The following is a 27,026-nucleotide window of genomic DNA, read 5'->3' as shown; positions in this document are numbered from 1 at the left end:
ACCTCAAAGCGCTAAAGCAGGTGGCTAATCTGCACAGCACTAGCAGGGGGAAAAAAAAAAAAAATTACCTTGAACGTGTATAGGTTACCTAAAAGTGCAAAAGTAAGCTCCTACTCCTCATACCCGTAAGGCAGGTCAGTAGAGACTAGCGAGAGCATCAGGGTGGCTGTGTTTAGACATGGACTGAGGTCGGACAAGTTTCAGATGTCTGCGGCAGTAGAGACTAGCGAGAGCATCAGGGTGGCTGTGTTTAGAGATGGACTGAGGTCGGACAAGTTTCAGATGTCTGCGGCAGTAGAGGCTAGCGAGAGCATCAGGGTGGCTGTGTTTAGACATGGACTGAGGTCGGACAAGTTTCAGATGTCTGCGGGACCTTATTCACGGTGCCCCGGGCAGCTCCTTCAGCCGCTGCTGCGGCTCGAAGGAGCCGCCAGCATCCCCCGGCTCCCCGCGGCTCTGCCGCAGCCTGGCCTTGCCCTTGAAGGGCTGCGGCAGCCCGACACCTCACGTGTGCCAGGAAACTCCACAAACGCCAGACAGAGGAGTCCTGCAACTTCATTCGAATAAAGGCAGGGAGTCCACCGGGGCACCCGCCCGAGGGGTTTTCTCTCTGCCACGCGTGACACCCAAGGGGCGGGCCGGTCCCTGCACAGGACACCGCCAAACACGGCATCTGCAGCGAGTCCGCCTGCGAACAAGCTTTGCTAAGCCAGCGCAGCGCCCGGAGCGACAGAGCTCCCGGCCCGCTGCCAGGAGAGCCGGGGCGCCTCAGCGGAGGAGGAGGGCGGAGGCAGGCCCGGAACCGGAGGAGGAGGAGAGCGCCGGGCATGGCGGCGCCCGCGGCGCTGCAGCGGAGCGTGGTGTCCCCCGCGGGCCGGCACACCGCCTCCCTCATCTTCCTGCACGGCTCAGGTGCCTGCCTTCCCTCCCTTCTCGGGGCGCCCGGGAGCGGCCGAAGCGGGCAGGGCCGGCCCTGCGGTGCTGCGGGAGGGGGCGGCGGGGCGGGGCTGGGCTGGGCAGGGTGTGAGGTGACCCTGTCCCCGCCGCTCTGCCCGCGGCGGAGAGGCGGCGGCCGGCAAGGTGCCCGGAGAGGGTCCCGCAGGAACCGGCTTCCATGAGGGAACGCACGCGTTCCGGGAGATCACGGAACGTGCTCGCTTGGAAGGGGAACATCGGGATCGTGGCACGCCAGGTCATGGCCCCGCACAGGGCACCCCGAGAGTCGCACCTGAGAGCGCTGTCCAAAGGCTTGCTGGAGTCAGTCAGGCTGCCTGGTGCTGTGGCCTCTGCCCTGGGAGCCTCTTCCAGTGTCCAGCCTCCCTCTGGGTGGAAATCCTTCCCCTGGCACCCGACCTTACACTTCACAGCGTTTCCTCGAGTCTTGTTACTCCCTAATTGCCCCTCTCAGAGGGCAGCCGTATTCAGAGGATGACTTTCACAGTTAAAGTGGCTCTTGCTGTTTTGGAATCGGCATGAGAGCACTGTTGGCACCCTTTAAAAGCAATTTACCAACTTCTGATTGTTCAGAAGGGCCCTGTCCATGTCCAGACTGGCTTCATGGCCACCCTCTGCAGAGGGGAGTTACCTACATCAGTGGCTGGTCTGAGGGCAGAGCATGTGTTTTGCTGGGTTTCATTCCTTACACAAGTTGTTTCTAATGAGCTAAATAACAAGGTCCACATTACGTTAAAAGAAAAGAAAAAAGCCCAGTAATCTTAGGTCTTTATTAGATCAAGGCCTTGAGAAGCGATATCACTGAACTGCCCATGTGCATATGGCAACAAACTCAACACTTTCTCGGTATTTTGCTTACTTTTGCATTTAGCTGGTGCTTCTATTTAGTTTTACAAAGATGTGTGTCCTTACTAAATTAGTTTCATTTTTATAATCTAGTTGAATTTTGCTTTTTAAAAATTCTGTGAGTAAAAGAATGAAAGTGAAAGAGTTTGTGTTCAGCTCTCTTGTTAATGCTAATGCTTTAATGCTTGAGGAAATAATTTTCTGTAATGTTGGAGGAGTAATGGTTAGAGGTTGATTCCACATGTGGTTAAAATACTCTACAATTTCCTTTTTTATATATATTATTTTGTTCATAATGTTTGTAATGGGGTGGTTTTATTTGGTTTCTAGCAGTTCCACAGAATAGAATTTAAAACAGAAGTCACCACAGTTCTGTTGCTGTGGGCTGGCCTGTAAACCCGAGTTGTAAACCTTTGTGCAGCACTTGTATGGAAAGTGCCAGTCAAATGGCATGAATCCATTTTGTACATAATGCTTGTTCTAGACAAACTATAACAAATGCAGAATGCAAATGCAAACTGGTATAGAGAAGTATTAGAACAGCCCTGGTACTATATATTGGATTTAGGTAGAGGTTCCATTTGGTAGTTTGGCAGGAAAAGCAAATGGACATAGCAAGTATGTCATAGCTTTTTAGGCTGAGGATTACAACTTTGCAAGTTGTAACAAGCACAGAATCATAAACTGGAAAAGACCTTTTAGAACATCGAGTCCAACCATTAACCAAACTCTGCCAAGTCCACCACTCAACCATGTCCTTAAGTGCCACATCTACACATCTTTTAAATACCTCCAGGGATGGTGACTCAGTGACTTTCCTGGGCAGCCTGTTCCTTTGGGTGAATAAGTTTTTCCTAATGTCCAGTCTACATGTTACATGTTAAATTTTAACTTTGCAGAGAAAGAAAACTTGGAAATACAAACTATATTTGAAAGGAAAGAAAGTAATATTTTACTTGAGGATGGAGAAGAAGATAATAAAGTTGCCATCAGTCTTTTTCAGTTCGTAAACTAACTCAAAGCAGAATCACCCATCATTTGCTTATTTTTGTAGTGTTCAGAACATATAATGCCAAAATTTCAGAAGAGCCTGAAAGACTAACATTTCAGGAGGTTTGTTGGCTTTTGTTTGATGTCACGGTCTCCTCTTTTCCTCCCTCTCCTCCAAGTTCTGTTCCTAGCAAATCAAAATACATTATCTGAGCATACAAGTGCTCATGTTTGAGTAGCATTTGGACCATGACAGTTCTTGATACAGAAGGACATACATTTTCTCTTACTGAGTTTTCTGGACAAATTGAATGGACAAATTGTCTTCAATAACAATAAATGTTTCTACAGATCTTTGTGACGTTGAAGAGGTGGGAATAAATGATAGAATAATGATTTATCCTACATCATTAAGAAATTTGTCAAGACCTAAGTCCCAATTCTGTCATCATTGGGATAGCTGGTTGATTTACCTGAGGGTTCATTCTGTGCAAGTATTTGCAAGGCTTAGACCTTGGCTTTCTAACTGAAAAAAAAAAAACAAACAGTGTATAGAAAAAATGTTAATTCAAGCCTAAGATACATTATTTATAAGTGAGGTGACGAGGGCCTTGAGGAAACCCTTGTATGTCAAGAGTGTCTGAAAAGACTCAGAAGTGTGTTTGGACTTCAGATCACAGTACTTGCATAAAGCAAAGTGCTTGTGGGGGTATTTTCTGAAGCATCCAGTTAAGGAGATAACTTGGATTTTACTGTTTAACTTAGCACAGGGTAAGACTTGTGTCAGTTTTGCAACCCTGTTTTTTATTTGTCACATGGAGTGTTTAGGTCAGAGAACAGTTAGTTCTAGTTATGCTAATTGTGCTTAACAGGAAAAATATTGCTGGGTTTGAGTCCTACTTGTCTTCTGTTTTAATTTTGAAGATACATTAATTATGTTTGTATATAAAAACCATCTGAATTTTGTTAGAGTGCTTAAGGCAGATTTTCTCCACTGGAGAATTAAAATAGTTTTAACAATGAATTGGTATATTCATGTGGGATTGTTCAAATGAGCCCGTGTAATGTGCCAATAAGCCTGGCTAAGGACAGTGGTATTTTTTTTCTTTTGGTTTGGCCATTTTATTGAAAAGAATAGAGTGAGTTCTAAAGTCAAACCAAACAACTTGAGCGAAAATAATAGAGAATATTAGCATTTTGAGTTGATAATATGTGGGAAACTCAACTTCAAGCAAGACTGAAGTCCTATAGTATGAGTGGCGGTAGTGAAATTCCAGTCTGCTGAGCCAGCACGCAATTTTTTAGGTTGAACATCCTTCCTACTGTAAAAATATATTCCTTGATGGACCAGTTTGCTTAAGCTTGAAGTATTGTGTTATGCTGAGGACTTATTTGTGCCTGCTCTTGAGAGAGGTGGCAGTGAAATTATGGCTGAAGATACTAGTGGTGCAAAGACAAGCTGGAGACACTGTCTGGTGTGTATATATGTCTATTTATTTAAAAGGAGCAAATGCTATCTACAGAAGAATTCATCCTGTTCCTTGCACTTCAGTCTGCAGGGGTTTGGGCCATAGCCTGCATTGGTAAGACTTGGAAAAAAAAACAAATTGGGAGTGGATCTCAACTAATTTTCAAACAGAACTGTGTGGTTAAGGTTTCTTTAAGAGTCTGCTAGATATTTTAAATGAACCTCTTTACAAATTCGCTTTTTCCCGAAAAGCTTATGTGCAATGTTAGCATAATTAAAAGTGAAGATCTTTTTTACTAGGTTCTGAAGTGGGTTAACATAAAAATCTCTAGTAAAAGTAACTAGCTTTTTAAGGGGAGCAACAGTTATTTTACATCACTTTTTACGATGTTCATCAAGATTTTTGTTTATCACTTAAGAGCAAATATGGTAAACTGTAAGTAAGAGGTAAGTCCTTGTGTCTGCTTGGGAGATACTTAAATCATTGAATGTAGCAAAGTATTGATTAAACTTATGTTGTGGGATATCTTAAGTAGTCTTTTTCTAGGAAGTTTTGAGTACATTGGAAAGGGGACTGAAGTTGTTCAAGAAAGTTATGTTTTAGCATTTTAGTATATTAACTTAATAATTTGAAATTAAGTTAATCTAAAATATAATTGACATTGTATAATTTTCTCTCTAAATGCACAGAATAATTCTTGTACTCTTCTGTGTGATACAGGTGATACTGGCCAAGGAGCAAGAGCATGGATAAAACAAATTTTGAATCAAGACATGGCATTCCAGCATATAAAAGTAATTTACCCTACAGCTCCTGCCAGGTACCATTTAATATATTGTAACTGTAGGATTAAGTTCCTTTGTTCCAGTGCTATAAAATACAGTTCTGTATATTAGTACAAATTGTCTTAATAATTCTTTTTTCTTTCTCATGTATATGCTTTTTGACAAAACTGAAGCTCAACGATGCATTGTTGTCCAGGAGCTGTGATTTTAAGTGGTTAAGACTCTATTAATGATTCCCAGAAGTCACAGCCTCTATTTGAAATTTGGATATTGTCCTTATAGTAGCTTTCCATTTCCTTCATATAAATAGAAGATGATCCTGCAATGTGTGTGTAGTGGCATTAGAGAGTCATGATCCAGATCATAATTCTACCCATAATAAATCTCATATATTAACTATTAAAGTACTGTGCTGTATTTTGTGCCAGGTTTCAGTACGGAAGGTGGGTGGTCTTTTTGGCAAGTAGGATGTCAAAGATCCTCAGCTCCTGGAGAAAGGACTGGGAATTCAAAAATGCACATTACTTCTTGTTTAAATCCTGGCCCAGCTATTTCAAAGAGAATTGATTTCAACATTTGCTGTGAGCCCAAGTCTTGTTATTAAATGACACTGTGTGTTCAGTGGTAAATGGAAGTATAGATTAAAATTTTTTCCTGCAGGAATTTGAAAGTTTATGTGATCAAACCTAGTGGCTAAAAGTTGGACACCCACCCCCATAGCTATCCAAAGATAATAATAAATATGGAATATATAATTAATTACATATATTATGTATGTAACATATATTAAATATATAATACTAAATTTCAGAGATGTTTAATTTTTCCTAATACAATTTTTTTGAGGTGTCTGTGGCTCTAAGTTAGGAAAATGTTTCCTTGAAGGTAATGGGATTGAGTTTCTTTCTGAATTTGTGCATAAATGTGGATTAATACTGAACATAAAAGGAAATTGTGACGTAGACTTTTGAGGTATAGAGGTTCCAAAGTCAGAAAAAAATTCTTGGATGGTGTAAACAAATATAATAGCAGATTTTGTCTGGCACTCATTAGTACATGAAATTAAAAAAAAAAATATCTTTCCCTTAACCATGTATTTTTTATTATTTACTTGGGCAGGAAAAGCAACTGAGAGATTGCAGTGTGAATGTATTCACTGTGTTACAGAAAAATGAAACCTGTGAGTGGAAGCCTTTGAAGCAGTGTATTTGGGGTTAGCAGGGAGTGAATCCCATTTTCTGTAAATAATGTGCTTGTTACCTCACTGGTGACAGGTTAAAGTGATGCTAGAGTTACCAGTGGCACATCACACATGCTGAGGGGATCCACTGCTTCCCTCCCAGCACAGCAGATACTGGGGAAATGCAGGGGGAGCTGCACCCCTGGGAAATTTTCTCCTTATGCTATATGCAGCCAGAGCACCTGAGACCACATCTGCTGGGCCAGTGCTTGACTTTTCCATCCCACTGCACTTCTGAGGTCCAGTCCTTTTCTTGTTCTGGTTTCTTTGGGTTACTACAGATGTAAACAATGATTAACCAGCAGCATCTCCTGACACAAATGAAGGAATTTGTTTTTATATTATGACTTCGAATTTCAGTACTTTGGTAAACAGAGTTGAAAATACTGTTGTTATTAAATATGCAAATAAACAGTTTATTTCACTCTCTTTTTAAGTTGAGGTTATTCTTGTTCTTTTCTAGACCAAGTAGAGTCACGCATGAGCTGATTCAGAAGTGGCTTTTAGCAGAACAGAAAAGTTGTATATTCAAAGAATATAAAATACTCACACTATTTGTCTTTAACTGGCAAAGAGCTCTTGTGTATAGCCCTCTCTTACTGATAAACAACCCTAGCTGACACAGTAAAATAAAACAGATGCTCCTAAGCAGTTTGCCACTGTTTGCAGCAGTGCTGAAGTTTGATGATACATGTCATTGGTTGAAACCAAAATAACAAAGCATTTACAGACCTATTTCATATTGTCTTGGTATTCAAGAACAAACCACATTATGCTTTTTTGAAATGATTTTGTAACAGTTGCATTCCTTTCTTTCACAGAAAATAAAAGCAAGGCTTAGAACTTCCAAACTTGAATGGCAGACATTAAAGTAATTAAACTTGAATATATATGTTGGTTATATGTATGTGTATATTTATATGCATATATATTTTAATAAGAATTCAAAATGTTTCTGGCAGCAAGGGAGGAATTCAGCCTCCTTGTTAATGAGACCTATAGCTGGGTGCTTATGGGCATGCAGATCTGCTGAGAAGATTCTGAAACCAAGTTCTTTGCCCACACAGAGGCTGAGGAATGTGCTGGCTGAAAGTCAGGCTGCTGAGACAGAGCCTCTGTCTAACCTGCCACTGCAGTGTCAGTTCAAAACTTGCCTACAGGTTCTTGTGCTGATGATGAAATCAAAGAAAAGCTTGAAGCTTGGCAACACCCTCCTAGGATTGGCTGATGTGCTCTTCTGGCACAATACTGTTAATGTGGATGTACTTCATGCTCTGAGCTCCTGTCTTTTCCAGGATAACTTTGCACATGCATGGTGAATGTTCCCTGTCAAAGTAGTTATGCCAGTGAAAGCAGGTTTGATGATATAACTGCAAAGCTGGGGGCTTTGGCAGGATTAACTGCAGGTCAGAAATACCTCCTCACATTTTTGATGGAAATTAATAGATCCATAGATATACATTCTTCACGTCTCTTCAAGAGAGTTTTGAAAACCAGTGGAATTCACATTTTTCAACACAATATTGATTTTTTTTTTTTTTTTTTTTTTTTTTTTTTTTTTGTGGAGGATGGATTTGGGTTATACTAAACATGCATATTTTTAATTTGTACAGCATCAGAGGTTCAGACATGCTTTGATTCAAGAGTCAATGTATCTGAAAATTATTTTGGAAAACCAGTCCAGCATATAATCAGGAAGAATTCTGAAATATGTTCTTTGGCTTCACTAGCATTGATTTCGGCAAACACTAGAGAAGATTATGGGTAAAAGCAATGGAATGTTACTGAACTGCATTTTATAAAACTGGTTTTTTACTCATCTCTGTAGGTCTCAGTAAAAAGTCGCACTTCTTTTTTCAAAAGAGATTTGCTTTTCTTTAATAATTTTTGTGGTATTCAGGGTTTGTGCAGAGAACAATCTCCTGATGCCCCCTGGACAGGCAGTGTTTGCAGCATTTTGTCTCACTTATTCCCCATCACATTGGAAAGTGCAACGAGTCTCATATTTTGTTGTGTCCTGAGTAAAAATAACAGAATGTCGATAGTGAAATTTACAAGTAAAAAAGAAAAATCTGCAAAAATACTAAAAAAATCACATATGGTAAAAAGCCTGCTTAGATAAAAATGGAAAAAATATGTGGATTCGAAAGCTTGATAGGATGTAGTGAGAGTACTGACACGTGAATTTGGAATATGTTTGGAAATAAAGTGCATTTACCTGGGGTATGCAAATTTTGCTTTACAAATTAAAAGTTTTACACATTGCTTGGAGGTTTTATTTTTTTTTTCTGGTTTTAATATACTGGAATACTTAAAAATGAGTAGAGAACTTGTTTTAACCATATCTAGCTTTCTGTCAAGATTAGTGCTTCTGCACATAGATTAAACTTGTTAAACATGACAGAATTCTATTTTCTCTCAATTGTAATACTAATATATATCTTTAAAAAAAAACAAGCTCAAATTGGAGCCCTAGTAGCTGATGCAATCCTTAAAGCCACGTCTACACTAATAGTTTTAAAGGAAAGGGTTTCCTTTTTCTCTTTTTATTTGGGTCAGGATGCCTACAACTTTAAATACTGTTTCAGCTGCTACAATTGTGACTTAAACATTGGGTTTCTATTGAGTTTCTAAATCAGAACTGAATACCACCCAATTTAAACTTTTTTTTTAATAGAAAGTGATAGTTTAAATTGGCATTGCAGGAGCTAACGTGGTAAATCTAAAACCACTTAGGCTCTGCTTGTTTTAATACATATACCTTGCCTTCTATAATTCCCTGAAAAAAATCTAGGCCAAAGATTCTTTGCGTTGTCTTGCATTCCATTCTGACAGTCCTTCTCTTTTGCAAGTCAGAAAATCAACTATAAATGCTACTTTGGCTATTTCATGGATCTTTTTGACATTCACTCAACAAACCTTTCTGTGGGATGTAAGTCTCTGTTCAGAACTTGTTATCTGGAGTGGAGGGGGCCAATTTATTCTAATTTCCATTATCATTATGTGTCTGGTAAGGACTAAAACGCCCACTTCTCCATGTTTTCTCCTAAATTCACATCTTTGCTCAGCTCATGGGTGGAAATGAGCTTCATCTCACCATAGTCCCCATCTGGCTGTATCACAAAACCACCAGACAGTTTGGCACCACTCAGCTCCTCTGGCAGCCTCTGCCTGTGAGAGGCCTCGGATTGGAAAAGCAGCAGGGGTACTGCAGCTCGGACTTGAGATGGATTGGAGGGGAGCATGCACAGTGCCTATCATACTGTTTTTGGCTCAAGCACACGTTATTAATCCTTGACTTTTGTAAGGCCTAACCTCATTCATAAATTTAACACAAAGGAGTCTTTTTTAAAGGTGGGAGCTTGAGGGAGGAATGGGAAAGGTTTGGGTTGGTATCATGGGGTGGTTCTTTCATCTCCTTTAAGTAGAAATTCAACATATTCTGCATAATAATGCTTGAAGTATGCTTGGATAAACTTTGTATTTTCCTTTTATTTCTGCTCTGGAATTAGGTGAGGAAAACTGCATATATCTAATGCTTACATCAGATGCTAAATAACACATGGGATGCACTAAACACTTGCCAGAGATAACTGTAGTCATGCTTGCAGAAAACAAATTAAAACATGATGGAAATTATCTTGGATTTCTAATCTCTTTTACTGTATTGTGCTCTTAGGCATCCTTCATGTTGTTTTTCTTCTCTCAACCCTTTTCCGGTACGGAAGAATTGGAGACAATTGGTTTTATATCACCCTTCCAGCAAGCAGTTGTAGATTTCCAAGTTATGTGCCATTCTGTATTCTTGCTTTACAGTCTTTTCAAAGGTTTCTGTGCTTAGCTAGTGTCATTCATCCATCCTCAGTGTTTTTTGCCACCAGCTTGTGAAAGATGCCACTTTGAATCCCAGAGTGCCTTTCAGACCCCATAATGGAGAACTGATGTAGATTGGACTCTGGTTTGCCTCTTGCCGCTTTCTTTCAGTGAATTTGTAAGGCAGCCATTAGTGGTTGCTGAGGAACTGGTAATGTATATTAAAGGTCTTTTATGGTCTTTTCAACTATAAAATTATCGCTGTTCTCTGATTAGTACCAATCCCCAGAATTTGCACCACTGTCTCCAAAAAAACAAAATGCCCCCAACAACAAAACCAACCCAGCAAACCCACAAAAAGAAAGAAACAGAAACAAACTTAATTTATCCCACTGAGTTTTATGCCAGACTCTATTGCAGCTTCCTTTGTCTTGAATGAATAAGATTTGTCTCAAGTAACAAAAGCTGTCAGCATAGTATTTCTTCAGGTGACCATTCTGTACTGGCTCAGTCAGCTCTCATTTCAGACAATGTGCATCCAGAACAACTCTATCAAAAGCATTTGCATGTGGTTGAGTGAACAGGCACAGCCTTTTCTGGAGAGCAGCCAAAATTGCTCCTCATGGAGATGACTCTTGCCTTCCTTTTGGTGATTTTTTTTAAGTATAGTTCTAAGTTAAAGCTGCTTGAATTTTGGACACATCATATGCTCTGTTATCATACCACAAAGCTTCATTGTTAAGATATGCTGACTCTCAGTTTTAAGATGTACCTTGGAATAGAGTTTCTGATTTATACTTCTTATTTGACTAGCTGGATTCTCTATTTTCCTCCCCATTTCTTTTAAAATTTGCTTTCTGCTTCAAGCAGACAGTGGGAATAAAAAAGTATATTTTGGACCTAAATTTTCTATTGAAATGTAGTACTGAAACTCAGCACTGATATTATGCTATGAGAGAATTTGGGATTAGGGAGTAATTTGCTTTACTTTAGAAAAACCTGCCATCAGCTTTAAGAGAGTTAAGACTTGCTCCTAGAACTCAATATTTTGGATTGGAAGGGACCTTTCAAGGTCATCTAGTTTATGAGCAGGGACATCTTAACTAGATTGTGTTGCTTGAAATCCCATCCAGACTGTCCTAAAATGTTTCCAGAGGTGGGGCATCTACCACCTCTATTCAACGTGTGTTGATGTTTCAGCACCCTTCTTGTAAAAACCAGTCTGCCTTATATCTTGTCTAAATCCAACCAATTTCAATTGAAAGTCATTTCTCCTTTTCCTGTTGCAGCAGGTCCCACTAAAAGGTGTGTTCCCATCTTTATTGTAGGTCTCTTTAAGTACTGGAAGGCTTTAATAAGGTCTCCTTGGAGCTTTGTCTCCTTCAGTCTGGACAAACCCACCTCTCAACCTTTCTTTGTGAGAAGAGGTGATCTGATCATTTTTGTGACCTTCCTCTGGACCTGCTCCAACAGGTCCATGTCTTTCCTGTTCTGAGGATTCTAGGACTGGGTGTAGTTCTCCAGCTGGAGTCTCAGCAGAGCAGTGTGGAACTCCTGTGGTAGCGTGCCCTATAGCTTTTTTCAGAGGGATGCACAGTCTTCTGAAAGACAACATTACAATTTGAGAGGCCCTACCTCCTAACTGAGAGGAGATGAGTTTGGGAAGCAGGAAAAATTGAGGATTTCAATAATTTTTTATCTTTCTTTGTTTTTATTTCAATCTTGAAGCCAAACTTCACTATAAATTTCCAGTTCTGTCTGACATTTCTGGAAGTTCTGTCTGGAAGCCAATGGTCTGGGTTTGTGTCTGCTAATGCAAGGTGATGGTAGTGCTGAGCATGAAGGCAGTGATACAATCATGTGTCAGGAGAAAGAGTTCAGGGAAGAATACTTGCCATTTATCAATGTGCTGTCTCATTTAATGCAGCTAGAACTGCTGGCTTGTCGTCTAACTTAAAATGTGGGATAGGGACAGTGATTTATTGGGTAATGAACAAAACCACCTTTAGTTTTATGTGAATCACTATGCTAATAGCATCATTTTGGAGATTAAATTTGCCATGGTTTGAGATCTGAATTTGAACCTTGTGTAGCATCACTGGGTTGCCCTTCACTTCTTTTAAGATAATTTCAGACTAGCTGGCACAATTCTAAACATGAGTAAGAAGGTCTAGAGGATATATTTGTGCTTCAGAAAGGTGGAGATAGATGGTGTTGCTGCTACCTATTTTTCATCATGTTTTCTTCATTGCTACAGAACTCAGGGTAGCAGAACCTAATCCGTTTTGAATTTGTAAAATCTGTAATACTATTACTTTGAAACTTTGCACTGAAATCAACAGTCAAAATTACTTCTGTCTGAGATGAAATGGATGGTAAGTGCTTACAAAGATATTACAGGATATATTTTCCTTTCAAGACATTGAAGTATTGCATAGGATCTTCTTGAGACTGCATTCTCATGCAAGAGGTATATTGATCTCTAGCAATGCCCTTACAAAAAGGAGCTTTAAACTAATCAGAAAACATTATTTAGAGTGATTTGGGGATATCAGGTAGTATTTTAAAGATTCTAATCCTCCTAATCCCTACAGTTTCTTAAATGATGTTTGATATCAGCCATGTCTCCTTTGCTGTCCATTCTCCTAACTTTTAAATGTTAAGAAAGAAATTTGTACAAATTGAACTTTCAAGTGTCTTTTAAAAATGGATACAAGTTTGGAAGCTGGATCTACACAGAGAGAAGATTCTTGATTCTTGTTTTCTTATATGGATATGAATCTTTTATGAACTCCAGAACAAGCAAAACATACTCACACACACCCCTTAAAACCAAATGAGAAAAAATGCCCACACAACTTGGGGGACTCTATTTTCATTCCCACTTTCAATGGCACACATTATTAGAGACACAGAGCTTTATTTCTAGTATAATTTTAAAAAGAGAATAAAGAAAGTGAGACACAGCTGGACTAATGGTATGAGTTTTAATTAAACTTAAGAGAGAGAAAAAAATTCCAAACTTAAAGCTGATTATTTGGTCTGACATTGTCCTTAACTGACCATGTTGATCTTGTTGGATGTAGTTTCCACTCCACTCTGTATTTTTTTTTTTTTTTTTGCTTTTGCATATTTCAGTCCAGCTTCTCATGTCGTTGTAACATAGGTTTTTTGGGGCTTTTTTTTTTTGTGGTTTAATTGTATGAAAAAATTTGGTGCTGTATTCTTGGAGCTGTACAGATGGTTCCATGCCAAACATATTTGTTTACCGTGGTAATGTCTGAGTTGTAGTGTGCCAACTAATAAAGGGATTATTTAAAGAAAAAGGTGAATGACTAAAACAGATGTACCAGTTGGGTGAACCATTAAAAGAATCTTATTTCTCAGCTTTATGTAAAGTTTATTTTTAATGCATTTCTGAGAAATCAAGAGTGCTTGCAAGGATGTTTTTGAGGCAGCTGAAATCCACTTGTCTGTTTGCTTTGGGGTCTTTTCCTGTGGGCTTGAAAGACATTGGTCTTTCATCTGTCTTATGAAGAATTTGCAAAAACAGCAGGGAGAAGTCCTGAGCTTCAACATCTGATCAAGTATTATAATCTCGTGATGAATTTTGATCTGTTTTAAATGTCATGATCTTGTCATTTAGTTTTGGGGAAACATGTTTTAATATTTATGGAATGTAAATTTAATTGCTGTAATTTAGTATGTGTATATATCTATACTTCATATAAATCCTGGAATTTAACCTGCTGTAATAATGAATCCAGGTCAACCTGCTGTAGTACTACTAAAATCTTTCACACTTTACTAGAAAATGAACCACTCTGACTGCTAAGCATTTTAACCAGGATTGCTGTAAAAGTGTTTGAGAGAAGCTAAAATAATGGATTAAATGCTGTTTGCCCAGGCATTTCGTCTGTTGTACATCATATTGTCCAGGTGACTTCTGGAAACTCCATTGATTCTGCTCTTCATAGATTTGGCTGGAATGTCTGCTCTTAGAAACTGACTTTTCTAATTAGATATTTGTAATCTTATTTCTTACGTGTTGATCAATTAATTTCTGGAGACAGAATTCCAAAATAAAGACAGTCAAGAAAGCACATCATTTTTAATACTATTTTGAAATGCAGCTTTAAGTTGCTGGGTATACAAGATTTTTCCACTGAATTTCCTTTAATTTTGGAGTTAGCTTTTTAATAGATGAGTAAGAGCTAGCTTGAAAATGAATAGCTCAATTTTTAAAATTCTGGTGCTTGAGTATACAGTTTGTTTTGAATTCTGGAAATGAGGGATTACTTCAGACACTTGACCACATACTGTATGACACTTTCAATAATAGTACATTTTAGGTACCCTGAAGCTCTGCTGAAAAAGATGAACCTGTAGTGTTTCTGTTTGTACCTATCTGTTGCTGTTTGTTGCCTCTTTCAGCTGTTGTTTGTTGCCTCTTTCAATTTTCCTTGCCAACTTTTAAGTAATGGGCTCTTTTTTTTTTGTGTTCATGACAATATAGGCAGAACCTATGGTCTCTCATTTTTTACTTTTATGATTGAATAGTCCAAATAGTACTATCTGAACACTCATCCTAGTGGCAGTACTGGGTTAGAAATAGATGTTTACATATGTGAAGCCTCTCTGGTGTTAAGAAAGGCAGAATTTGTTCCTTCAAAAGAATAACTGAATTAGCGGCTTTCTCATTTTAGGTTAGTTGTGGCTTTCTTTAATCCTAGCATTGAAAAAATTCCAGAGACAGCACAGAAGTCAACTTTAGCATTTTCAGTGTGTTCCCATCCAGAAATGTATCAAGAGCTGTCTGTTTTGTGGATGATGATTGTAATCTGAGCTAAGCTTAAGTAAAAGTGAAGAATTTGCCCTGGTTGAACATAGCAAATAATGGTTTCAAGGGGCTTTGTTTGAGATGGTCGATCTCATAGCAGTATGTTTTGTAATATATTGTAGAGCCATTGCAAGGCAATTAGATCACCTTTCTTGGGACTCCAGGGCTCTATTAATCATCTTTATTTAAAACCAAAGAAAAGGCTTCTTTGAACTGAAGGTTTCTTGATTATCTAGGGTTTGGGCAGCCTCTTGAAGCACTTAAAATGACATTCCAACAGCACAGTGTTATGGCAAGGAGTGTCATAACTCTTGTTTGTACACCAGTCCAGTAAGCCCATGGCATTTCTTTCTGTTATGTTTATAAGATACCTACCACACTAAGATGAGGATGTCTGTATTTGTTTGACAGAAAGAAAAATTGGCAGGTTATTTTTAATACCTAGAGATTCATAATATCCATGCCCTGTCAGTTTTGTCAAGAATTAGGCAATTGAATTCCATAAAGTTAGCTCCTGCAGAGCTGTCTTGTTTAGAAGTTACTTCAGTTTTTCATATTCCAGCATGGATTTCAACCCTTTGTTTGGGATTGAGATTTAAGATTTAAAATCTTGACCGTCTTAAGATTTAAAATGTTTAGCTGACCTAACCAACCTTAACATTTAACTGGCTGGAAATTGCATTTTACATAGCTTCCAAATGTTGGCTTCATTCTTGAAGGACCATGACTTCAATGCAAGGAAATGCAACATGACTGGATATAAATGGAGTTAGACCTCAAAGATGTTTATTCTCTCCTTTGCTGGAGATTTTTTTTTTATTTATTACATATGATCAAGGCTTTTGATCCTGTGCTTGGGTAATCATTTGTTTTCTTTCCTTCCATCACTCTAGGCCATATACACCTATGAAAGGAGCCTTTTCCAATGTGTGGTTTGACAGGTACAAGATCTGTAATGACTGTCCTGAACACATTGAAAGCATTGATTCCATGTGCCAGGGCCTTACAGACCTGATCAACGATGAGGTTAAGAATGGCATTGCCAAGAACAGGATACTCATAGGTAAGAGATTTATTTATAATGTGTTTATTCTGATGGTTTTTTAATGGTTGAGAGATTATCTTCTTTGAATTTACTGTATCCTGAATAGTCATGATCATGGCTTGAAACTGCTGAAGAACCTTTTCCATAGCTGATCCTCAACAATACTGAATCCTTTCTTAAACCCATACCAGGTGGAGAATGTGGCTAACTGTAAGCAGTATCCTGAAAATGTAAAACTGTTTTTATTTTCAACAGTCATTTGTAATCATTATTTAAAATAGAGTGGGCAGTGATTTACTTTGAGAAGTACATAGTTTTACTATTTCCTTTAAGCCCTTTTCAAGGATGGAAAAATACACTTTCCAAAAATGACGTGCATTTTGGAGAATGGATTTGTAGCATATAAATAATCATGAACTTTTCCTTACTGTTCTAATCATTTTGGGTTAAATTAATTCATGCAGGAAAAATGTGCATGTTACATAGCACTAAAGGTTGACACTTGATAACAAATAAAGCATTAGCTGTAATAGTTCATATGTGTCTATCTTTATTTCTCTTTCCACATATTCCCAGTAACTTTCACAGTAGTTCATTGAAATAGATGGTGAGATATTGAGGCACAGGAGTTGAGGGTGATGAAATAGCCTATGGCAGAGAGGGAATGAGAATTCACAAGTCTTTGGCTCCTTGTCCCATCTCTAAACCACAAATTATTTTGGGCTGGGGAAAAAACTCTTAAAGTGGGATGTTATAAATGTATGTCCCACTGAGTCATGCCATCAAAATAATGCACAGCCAAGCCACTACCATTCAGCCTGGTGTGTTTTCCTGGTCCAGCCTCATGTTGCTCTGTGAAGGCCTGTGTTTGCTTTCCCTTTCTGGCTCACTGCACTGGCTGCGGAGTGAGTGCATTGTTTTGGATGGCTGTCAACAGAATCCCTTTGATCTGTCTTTCCTGTGTTGTTATACCTGCTGGCTTGGAAGCAGCTGGAGAAGTGCAGGTGCTTTGCTGTTGAGTGAGCTGGGAGATGCTCTATGTACAGATCCAGTGTGCTACTAGGCTGTTTTCCTTTTCTCTGTAGCCTTCAAAGTTAGAAATAGCCAGACTGCGAAGTATGAAGGTTTTTTTTCCAAGGCATAAGCAGAGTAAGGAAGTTGGCATGCACTGAGTGTTTCATCCCGTAGATTCTTTGGAAGTCCCCATCTCTGTGTGTTTGCATTCCACACATATAAATCAGAAATAACTGTACTTGTTTTGTCACTCTTGAGAGCTCTGTTTCCCCACCTGACAGAGACTGCAAGCATGCATCCTCATGGTTCAGTCCAATATTTATGCAAGAAGCAAAATAAGGCAGCCCTGAGTTACTTTGTCCGAAGTACAGAGGGGATTCATACGGATGCATAAAAAACTTGGTAGTGGAAAATTGTATCACTTGTGGCTGTACAAGATTAAGTGTTCTTCCACAAGAACTTTGTGCCTTTTCTCTGCTGTTTTTGATGATTAACCAGTGTATGACTGGTTAATGATGATTAACCAGTGAAGAATGAAGCTTAGAGATCCTCTAAGGTCTCTATGCATAAAGGTGACATTAATTGTCTTAAGACTTCATGCAAATAATTGCCCATTTTCTGGCAGTCTTTCTTACAGGAAATTAGGACTTTTGTAAAGGTACTCTGCAGATTTATAGTATTCAGACAGAAGGCTCTGGCAAGACCTTGCAGCACGCTCCAATATCTAAAGGGGCTCACAAGAAAGCTGGGGAGGGACTTTTTACAAGGCCATGTAATGATAGGACAAAGTGGAATGGCTTTAGACTGAAAGAGTGCAGGTTTAGATTAGACACTGGAACAGATTGCCCAGAGAAGCTGAGGATTTCCATCCCTGGAAGTGTTCAAGGCTAGGTTGGATGGGGCCCTGAGGAACCTGGTCTAGTGGGAGGACTTCCTGCCTATATCAGGATCATTGGAAAATGATCTTTAGAGTTTCTTCCAACGCAAACCATTCTCTGATTTTTTTTATCAAAAGAAAGTCGGCATGTAATGTATGTCACACCAAAATGTAATGTCAACTCAAAAAGGAGAAATGTGTGGCCTGAAATTTTTCTGAGTTTAGAAGATTGGTGTACAGGAGATAATGGAAGGTTTGGTTACTTGCTTAGAATGTCAGATGACTAAGTTTTGTCAGAGCTTTTTAGATTTCTCTTGGAAAATGTCAGGAATATCCTTTTGGTACAATAAGATGAGGCCTAATGTAACAGATGGTGTGCAGACAGTGAGTTTGTCACTGCTGGTACCATAGAGTTGGAGGAGACAGCCTTTGTGAGCTAAAGGGAAAAAATTGACATTTATAGCAGGTGAAGCCAGGGTGAAATTTTGCTATGAATTCATAGTGCATTCAGTGCTGTTGAGTAATGTTGGAGACCCATAATGGTACGTATCTTATTATGGAAAAAGAGACAAATTAGTTGAGAGAAGCCCCTGGAGAACTTGGGAGTCTGAAGAACAGTGGGGGCCTTTTTGGGGAGGGTCACAGAAACCAAAGAGCAGAGTGGTCATATGAAGGTATTTCCAGGGAATGAAATACTCCTTAAAGGGTTAAGGAGAATTGAGTTGAGTGGCCATTTTGTAGTAAGTGGGAGTTTTAATGACTGGAAAGAAAACAAAATGAATATGAGGAGCGTAACAAGATTGAAGGTTATGGTTTTATATGGAATAGAGGACCAGAAATTACAGGCTGAGGGTGAGTGTCAGATATTGTTGGATGAGGGTGAGGGAGGTGTTAGGTAAGCAGGAAGGTGGGCAGCTGCTGACAGCTCAGAGGTGTGGGATAAGAAGGCAAGATCTGAGAGAGCACTGTGAAAAGGTGAGCGAGTGGGAAGAAACGGGGAGCAGCAGTGGGCTCTCAAACATGGAAAACAAGAAGCCCAGCACCTGCTGTTCTGGGGGATGATTCCCCTTCTTGAGCCATTCAGGCTTTTCTGCAAAGCTCAAGATAGTGGGACAGTAAGAGCATTTTCTCTTGTAGCCTGCATTGTTTGCTTCGATATCTCTGAAATTCACAAGTGACTGCTTCTAGATCAGAACTCTAAAGCTGAGGATGGAGTCCAGGTTGTACAGTGCCACTCCTCTCTCCCTTATCAAGGAAAATGCTGGTGCAGCCTTGCTTTTAACAGCTGCTCTGTGAATCTACTTCTAAGGAAATAAATTATTTACTTTGCTGGATCTAAAGGAAGTCTTATTTTTAAAACATCCATATTAATTTTGTGACATGGCTTATCTACCCATTCCTGTCTCCTAACAGTTTCATAAGTTGCTTTCCTTTTAACAGAAGTCTTTTGAAGGAAGTAGACTTCTGATTAAGCTTTATTTCCTCTGACCTTGGAGGAGGAAGAAAGGGAGACTAGCAGCAATACATAATTATTAAAAAAAAAAAAAATATCATCCCCAGAATTTGATAATGGTACTTATTTTTTAGCCAGACATTCTTGTTGAGTTACTCTTACTGGTCTTCCTGGCTAAAGCACTCCATGTAAATAGTCCTGTAAGAAGGTTTGTATTGACTTTGGAGATAAAAGAGTGTTATAAATTTAGTCAAATTTTGACACTTGGAGCTTTGATAATATCCTTTCTCTAAAAACAGGATGTATTTCTTCTTTATAAATGCCTGAATTAATTGCTAAATTTTCCAAACAAGCCACAGTTTAAAATGTGGGACAATAATTTCTTTTTCTATCTAAATCTAAGTTGGTTTTTCAGGTGGCAGTGTTTTTGTTTTTTGTTTTCTTGTGCTGTTTGTTCTGTTGTTTTGAGTTTTATTAACTGCTTCTATAGTGACAGTGCCCTGTAAAATAAGTCCATTTCAGTGAAAAATGTGTAAGATTTCAACAATCTTGTTCAAGCTCTTGAATAGAAGCTCTTGAAAGAAATGGCACTCTTATAGTAACTACACTTTGGTGAAAGGCAGTCTTTTTGTTCTTTTTTTGTTCTTAATTTAGCACTGCTTTCCTGCTTTCACAGGTCACTTTTTGTGTAGTGCAGAAGTGCTGATCCAAGCGCGTTGGTTTCTGCCACCTGTAGTTACTCATGTAAGCAGCCAGTGAAAATAAACTTTCCATAACAGTCCTGTAGATTTGACTAAATGCCAAAAAACACATGCATGATTCCTGACCCCTTGTGCTGTAACAATAACACGAGGCACACAACCACTTTTTGTTTATTGCTAGACTTCTTACATAGCTACTGAACCATGGTGGAAGTAACATGAAAGCTCTGTGCTTCTTGTAAATATTAGCATTTCCTTCTCTCTCAGTGTGTGTGAGAATGGGATGGGGAGGAAATATCTTGGCTTTGACACCCCAGAGAGCAGATCCTATAAATATGTGGAGATAAAAACTTCCAAATAAATCATTGAAGTGTTGGGCCATCTATTTCACCCACAATCTTGGCACTTTATGTTTTTGGCTCCTAAGCCTTTTGCTGTCACTCATCCTATTTTGTATCTTCTGTCTTTATTAGGAGGACATTGTCTTCCATTCAGAGGTACTTACTGCCTTGTTCTTACAGAGTAAATTCATGGGTTTATTTTGCTGTTTGTCTCTGCAATTCAAATGAGAATTTTCTTTCTGTACCTCCCATTACATGGCTTTGTGTTTTATCTAAATTGTGCCTGAGATGCTGGGCTGAAAGCAGTACTGTTAGTCCATCTGCCCCGTAATACCTGCAACATTTTACTAATCTTCAGTGCATTAGTGTAAATTTGACTTGCATTTATATTTGGGAGTAAATGTTTGCTCCTCTTGGTTTTGGGATTTCTTTTTGTATCTTAACTGACCATGTTTCTCTTTTGGATCTCTGCTACTCTAGTTCACACATCAGGAAGTAAAAAAAGACATTAACAAATTAATCTTTCTGTTTCCTTCATAGGTCTTTCAGTAGGAGGTACAATGCTAATTTTAACCAAGAGTAGACCATTACTTGTTACTTTGTTTCCCAGCATTTGATGAATTCAATATTAATGTTCTAAAGACTCTGAAAGATGACACATTCCCATATGGTGAAAGTCAGGTTTAGCAAATTATAGTGAAGATTAGGAGTAAATAAGACTCACAGAAGTAAACTAATAAAATAATTCCATTGGGATATTGTCATTGCCTATAAAATAATGACTTCGGTAAGAAAATAATTATAAAGTGAATCAAGTTCTGATCTTCTCAGCCTTACTAGGAACTCTGTTGAAGACATGTCCTTATTCATCTTTAATAAATGCCTGAATTCAGTGCAGAATTAAATGGATGGATGGGCTTTTAGAATGCATGACAGTTGTGCAGACATGCCACAGGGTACAAATTAACCTGTACTTTCTTCACAGTTGTGCCAAGAGAATTGTAGAAAAATGAGACTTCACAACATTTGCTATTCCATTGTCATGTGCCAGTGCAGGCTCAGCTCTATTTAGGCAAATCCTTACCATTTCTTTTCTGAATTCTAAAAGATCTCTGCTAACAGAAGGCTCACAGCTCTGCAGAACAGCAGCTTGTTTCTGTGCATCACTACTCTGCTTTAGAGAGCTATTTTCCACTTTCCTTCCTGTGATTCAGTTTAGAGTCACAAATGCTGTGAGCATAAAGGATAGGTTGTTCTCTGCCTTTTTCCCATGTTGTGCAGTTATGCTGACTGTAAAAATGACAGGTAAGTGTTACAGCAGGACACTGCTGTTCTCTCTAGAAACAACCAAGAAAACACACTGGGTAAATGAAGCAAGCCATAGATTGGCAGAGTAACATATTAATAAAAGTTGATTTGAGACTTTACATGGATTTTATTTTTCTTCCAATGCTAAAAAATTACAACCCCTTAGGTACACATGTTGGGTTCTCCTCTATTACCTGTAACAGTTGAAAATAAAATGTACCTGGTTCTGGTTTTACTGCGAGTTGATATGTTAGAAACAATAGTGCACTTGTTTTTACAAGAAAGTGGTAATAGTTGTACCACTTAAATATGCATTTCAAATGTGTTTTGACTGGTGAGAAAGTTGGGGAGCAAATTGATTCATGTTCCTAACAAGAGCAAGTGACTAAGCCACTCAAGGGAAGTTGCCTTTGTTCTTTTAAAGAATCTCAAGTTTGTTGCTCTTGTATAGACTAATTAACAACCAAAATAACAAGGCTATCAAAGGTGGAAACCATTCATTGCAGTTCTGCTGGTGTGCCAGGTTTGGGTTTGATGAAGTTTCATTAAGAGATTAAAAGGAGAAAATCAATGCTGTGAGGAAATTCACTTGAGACGAAGCACATGTTTGAGTACTTAACACAGGAGCAGTGTTCAGGGAGTTCTGTAGAGAAGGGAATTTGCTGTTTCACTGGCATTTGTACTCTTAGCTGATATTCATTTGTGAACACTGTTAAATGTATATAATACTTCCATTCATTGATGAAAATGGGAGGTCAAAACAGAAAGTCAGCTTCTTTGCAGATGATGTGTAGAACAAGGTTGTGCTGTTGCCATTAATAGAAGGTAAATCACAAAGTCCCTAGGGACAGGGGAAAGTAAACTGGAATGTAACTTTAGGGAGAAATTCCTGATAACAAACTGATTAAAGCAACTCTTAAGTTGAAATACTAAAAAAGGAGAAATTGAGAATGAAAAACGCTGTGAGAATGGAATGAAAAGGAGGCAAGAGTATGTAATGTATTGTAATAATATCAGAACAGGCCAAGACAATTTCTGACTATACTGGTGTAGCTTTATACAACAGAAGAGTGTTTGTCTTGTGCTGTGCTGGCACAGGTACTATGTGCTGGAGAATTCATTTCTTGTCACTTTGTTACCAAAGCTGTACTGAAAAATGGGAAGAAATACAGGAAAGATGAACAACTAATACAGAGAAACTAGTGAGGAAATACTGCTTAAAACAAACACCCCAAACTACACCCCTACACCCAAGTCCAAATCCTAATCTCATCAAAATCTGGGGTTTAGCTTCTCCTGTTTCTTTTTTTTTTCTTCAAAATTTGTTCCCTAGATATGAGTCATAACTATTTTTTCCCAATGGCTGTGATTTCTAGTATGGCAAGCACTTTTGGGCACATGTTAAAGTTTACTGAAAAGAGTGAAAAAGAGATGTTTCTGTTTCCTAATTCCATAATCATTATAACAAATAGGCAAGTCTGTATGATTCAGGATGCACTTGGCAATGTCAAACCTGTGTGTGCTAGAGAGCTGTTCTTTCTGTGAATAAGATTGAGCACCTAAAGAACTTTCTGAATTCAGTAATAGCTCGTTGCAGCCACTAAACCTTTGTGCTTGACAATAAAGTTAGTGTTTTCTGAGATGCAAACACAAACACTGTTAGACAAAGTACAAAGAAACAAATAAATCTGAAGTTTGACAGTAGGTAAATACTTGTTTCCTGAACCCCATATAATGTTGAAGTGTCATCATTAGGGTATCATTTCAGGTTATCATTTCAGACAAATGGGAAGCAAAATAATATAAATCAAGATCTTTTACAAAAGTGAGCTGGAGTTTTGTTTACAAGTCTCCTAAGGCTATTTACAAGGAATGTTTTATCACTGAAAAATGGCAACTGTGGTGAGGGTTTCTGTTTTATTCAATGAGGAATGAATTCGGTATGAGAAATTTTGTTTCTGGTCACATTGTATTACATCATCCTGTGCCTGAGATTATCTGAAATTAGTTAGAGATTATATTCCAGAAATGAATGTTTTAATTTTAGTGAAGTATTGCATGGGAGTTTCCTTCAGATTCAAATTCTTTAGTTTGAAAGTGTGATGATTGTGTGATTTGAGCAGATCTTTCTCAGCTGTCAAGGTGAGTCAAAAACAGCTTTATTTTTATTGCAGAGGGCTATTACCTAAAAATCAGCACTACACTGAAGCAGATTTGAGGTCATAAATGCATCCTTGAGTGAACTTTCTCTGCAACTGGAAGTGTTTTACATAATTGAGTCTTCTGTGTGTATTCCCCTATTAGTCTACACATAAACCTCCTTGGTGAGTCAGGGAAGTTAACACAAAGAGTTAGGTGCTTTCCTGAACTGGCATGTGAGCATTGTTGAGCTAACCCTGTTTAACTATTGTGAAGCATTAATCACAGTTCTCATTAAAATAGGCATGAGGGGAAAACTGAAAGTGAACATACTTCTAAATTTAATATCTACTGGCAAACTCTGAACTTCTGTGCACAGTCTTTGTGTGTCTTGGAAGTAGATTGGTCTCAAGTAGAGAAGTAGATTGGTGAAGACCTTGCAGAGTTCTGCAAGGTCAATTAAGGATGAAATGTTGCTGTGTCATTTTGATTTTGTCTAACACTCCTGACACAATCTGCTTAACAATGCTGTACAGTTATGTATTCTTCATGCTGAGATCATCTGTATACATGTACTTCTGTGTTTTGTTTATGCTCTGTCATTTCATATGGTTGTTTTGTGTAATATCTATACCTGCCCCTTATTTTTCCTTCATCCAAAATTTGAATTCTAGTAGAAGTTCTTGACTGAGAATGTCTTTTATGTGTTATGTCAAGCATACACTTATACTAAAATGGTTCTTGTAATTGAAAAAATAGTCTTCATCATACTTATTCAAATTGTTGGTTTTGAAGCATTTACCATATGTCATTTACTCAGAGATTGTTGTGGTATCAGGTGATAAACTTCAGGTACTCCCATGCAAATCAAATTCAAAGAGCTTGTCCTTTGTATTGCATTTTCTTGTAGTAGTATGAGCCACATAAAAGAACCATTACCTAATATTCTTCTAAACAGAAGGTGACTGCATTGTCAAAGACTGCTGGTGAGTAATTGCAGACAGTGTGCCAGATTGTGACTAACTGGGTACAAAATTTTAAGATTAAATCATTTACAAACTAGTAATGACTTTTCAATGCAGCTTTTCTTCCTGTAATCTGAAATACTTAAAATGGACTTTGTTTTATTTGTTGACAAAGCATTGTCTGTATTTATTTGTAAGCAAATGCAGAATGGTCTCTTAGAGTACAAGTGCTTCTTTTGGGGTTTGGGGATGACAGCATTCTTCAGAATGATCAAAAGGAAATTAAATAAGTGACCAGATTGTGTATAAGAAAATAAAGGAAACTTCACTCTATTCATTATCTGGATTCAGTCAATATAATAGCCTGTGTACTGTGTCCTTGTGAAGTAATGTGGTAGTCTGGATTTCTTTCCTAATGAATAAGCATTTGTCATATAAAAATCATCTCTGAGGAATTATCTTCAGTAAGGAATTCATGTAGTTGAAGAGACATATGGACCACAGAAGACCATTAATTCAGAGAGCCTGTTAGAGCTCAGGGGGAGTACATTGCATTTGTTCCCTATTTATTATATATCTCAAAGTATAACAACAAAAATATCCTCAATGCTAGTTTAATGTGAATGCTCATTGATTATGTACAATAGAGATCTTTCATATGTGAAGCCTAGGGGAGAAATCTGAGTACAAAAAGCAGTAAGAATTACCTGTTCACAGAGTTTTACTTTGTTAATATCAGAGTATGTATGGCCACAGTATTCAGCTACCTGGTAAGGACCATACACAAATGGCTTCTGAAGTAAAGGCATAATGGCATTTTTATCCTCTTTCAGTAATGAATCTTCAGCACTGCTTCAGCTATCCAATATCCTAATTGCATCATGCTTTGATTTAAACCTCAAGCTATGCCACATAAGGTTCAGCTTGGATGTCAGAAGGAATTTCTTCACAGAAATGTTGTTAAACATTGGTATGGGCTGCCCAGAGAGGTGCTGGAGGCACTGTCCCTGGAGGTGTTCAAGAAATGACTGAATGGGGGATTTGGTTCCGTGGTCTACTTGACAAGGTGGTGTTGGGTCATAGGTTGGGCTTGATGATCTTAGAGGTCTTTTCCAACCTAAATGATTCTGTGAGTGTAAAATCTTTCTAAACTTAATGGTACTCAAGATGGGTTTTTTATTGTATTTTTATAAAAGAAACAAGTCTGAAGATAATAAATTGTACATTGGGTTACAAGGACTTACAGAAAAATCTTTGTTTCTTTTGTTGCATCCTAGGAGGTTTTTCAATGGGAGGTGGAATGGCAATGCATTTGGCCTTTAGGTTTCATCAGGATCTGGCAGGAGTCTTTGCCTTGTCCAGTTTTCTGAATAAAGACTCTGCTGTTTACCAGGTGAGTGTGTAGTAATTTTAGAAAATGTACCTATCTACATGGAAAACATGGTGATTAAAATTCAGTATACATGTTTATACATCTGAGGCAGTTGTTTCACATTCTAAACTTACGCCATTTCTGGAAATAGATAATCAGAATATTAGGGAAGTGAGGCTTTAAAGCTGTCTTTAAATAATGTTTTATTGCATGTTTTTGCACTGGCAGTACAATATTGAAATGTAGAAAAAGATTAACAAATGAAATGCTTTACTAGTTGTCCTTAATTGTTAAAGAGTCTGTGTAAACATAAGTATTCTTTTAAAGTATGTGCTGCATTATAATACTCACAAGCTCCATTTGCTGTCATGTTGTCATTTCTCTTACTTGGAAAGGGGTATAGACCTTAAAGTAAACCCTATCATTTGTCAGGAGTTATTGTATTGGAATTTGAAGGGCAGTTTTTTCCAGTACTTCCTTGTTTACTTCTATAGAGACAGTACAATATGACTCCTAAAATGTAGATCAGTAAGTGTGATAACTGTCACCGTGTAATTGTAAATATTCCTTTTAAATTTTTGGCAGTGTGTCTGACAATGTTTCCTTTCCATCTAGGCTTTGAAACAAAATGAAAATGCTCTTCCAGAATTATTTCAGTGCCATGGAACTGCCGATGATCTAGTTCTTTACTCATGGGGTGAAGAGACCAACAAGATGTTAAAGTCTCTGGGAGTATCAACATCACTTCATACTTTTCCAAACCTCAATCATGAGCTGAACAGAACTGAAATAGAAAAATTAAAATCCTGGATTGTAAAGAAATTGCCTGTTGAAGCCCCAAAGGCAAATGAATAAACAAAGATCCAGCCTCATA

General features: G+C 38.2%; 1 protein-coding gene across 1 annotated transcript; it reads left to right on the top strand.

Moving 5' to 3' along the window:
- Positions 1-806: 806 nt before the first annotated feature.
- On the top strand, positions 807-27,026 carry LYPLAL1 (lysophospholipase like 1). Its single transcript, XM_021550347.3, has 5 exons — positions 807-912; positions 4,980-5,079; positions 15,831-16,000; positions 26,058-26,173; positions 26,768-27,026. The coding sequence occupies exons 1-5, from the start codon at positions 828-830 to the stop codon at positions 27,005-27,007; spliced, it is 711 nt and encodes a 236-aa protein (XP_021406022.2). The 5' UTR covers positions 807-827; the 3' UTR covers positions 27,008-27,026.

Source organism: Lonchura striata, chromosome 3, assembly GCF_046129695.1.
Source record: "Lonchura striata isolate bLonStr1 chromosome 3, bLonStr1.mat, whole genome shotgun sequence".
NCBI classification, from domain to species: Eukaryota; Metazoa; Chordata; class Aves; order Passeriformes; family Estrildidae; genus Lonchura; species Lonchura striata.
This window is presented reverse-complemented; position numbering and strand designations above follow the sequence as displayed.

Bases quoted from the DNA above. Each gene is read 5' to 3' on its own strand.
- LYPLAL1 (XM_021550347.3), top strand. From the start codon at position 828: ATGGCGGCGCCCGCGGCGCTGCAGCGGAGCGTGGTGTCCCCCGCGGGC. The intron at 913-4,979 runs GTGCCTGCCTTC...TGTGTGATACAG, and splicing joins CATCTTCCTGCACGGCTCAG to GTGATACTGGCCAAGGAGCA. The intron at 16,001-26,057 runs GTAAGAGATTTA...GTTGCATCCTAG, and splicing joins CAAGAACAGGATACTCATAG to GAGGTTTTTCAATGGGAGGT.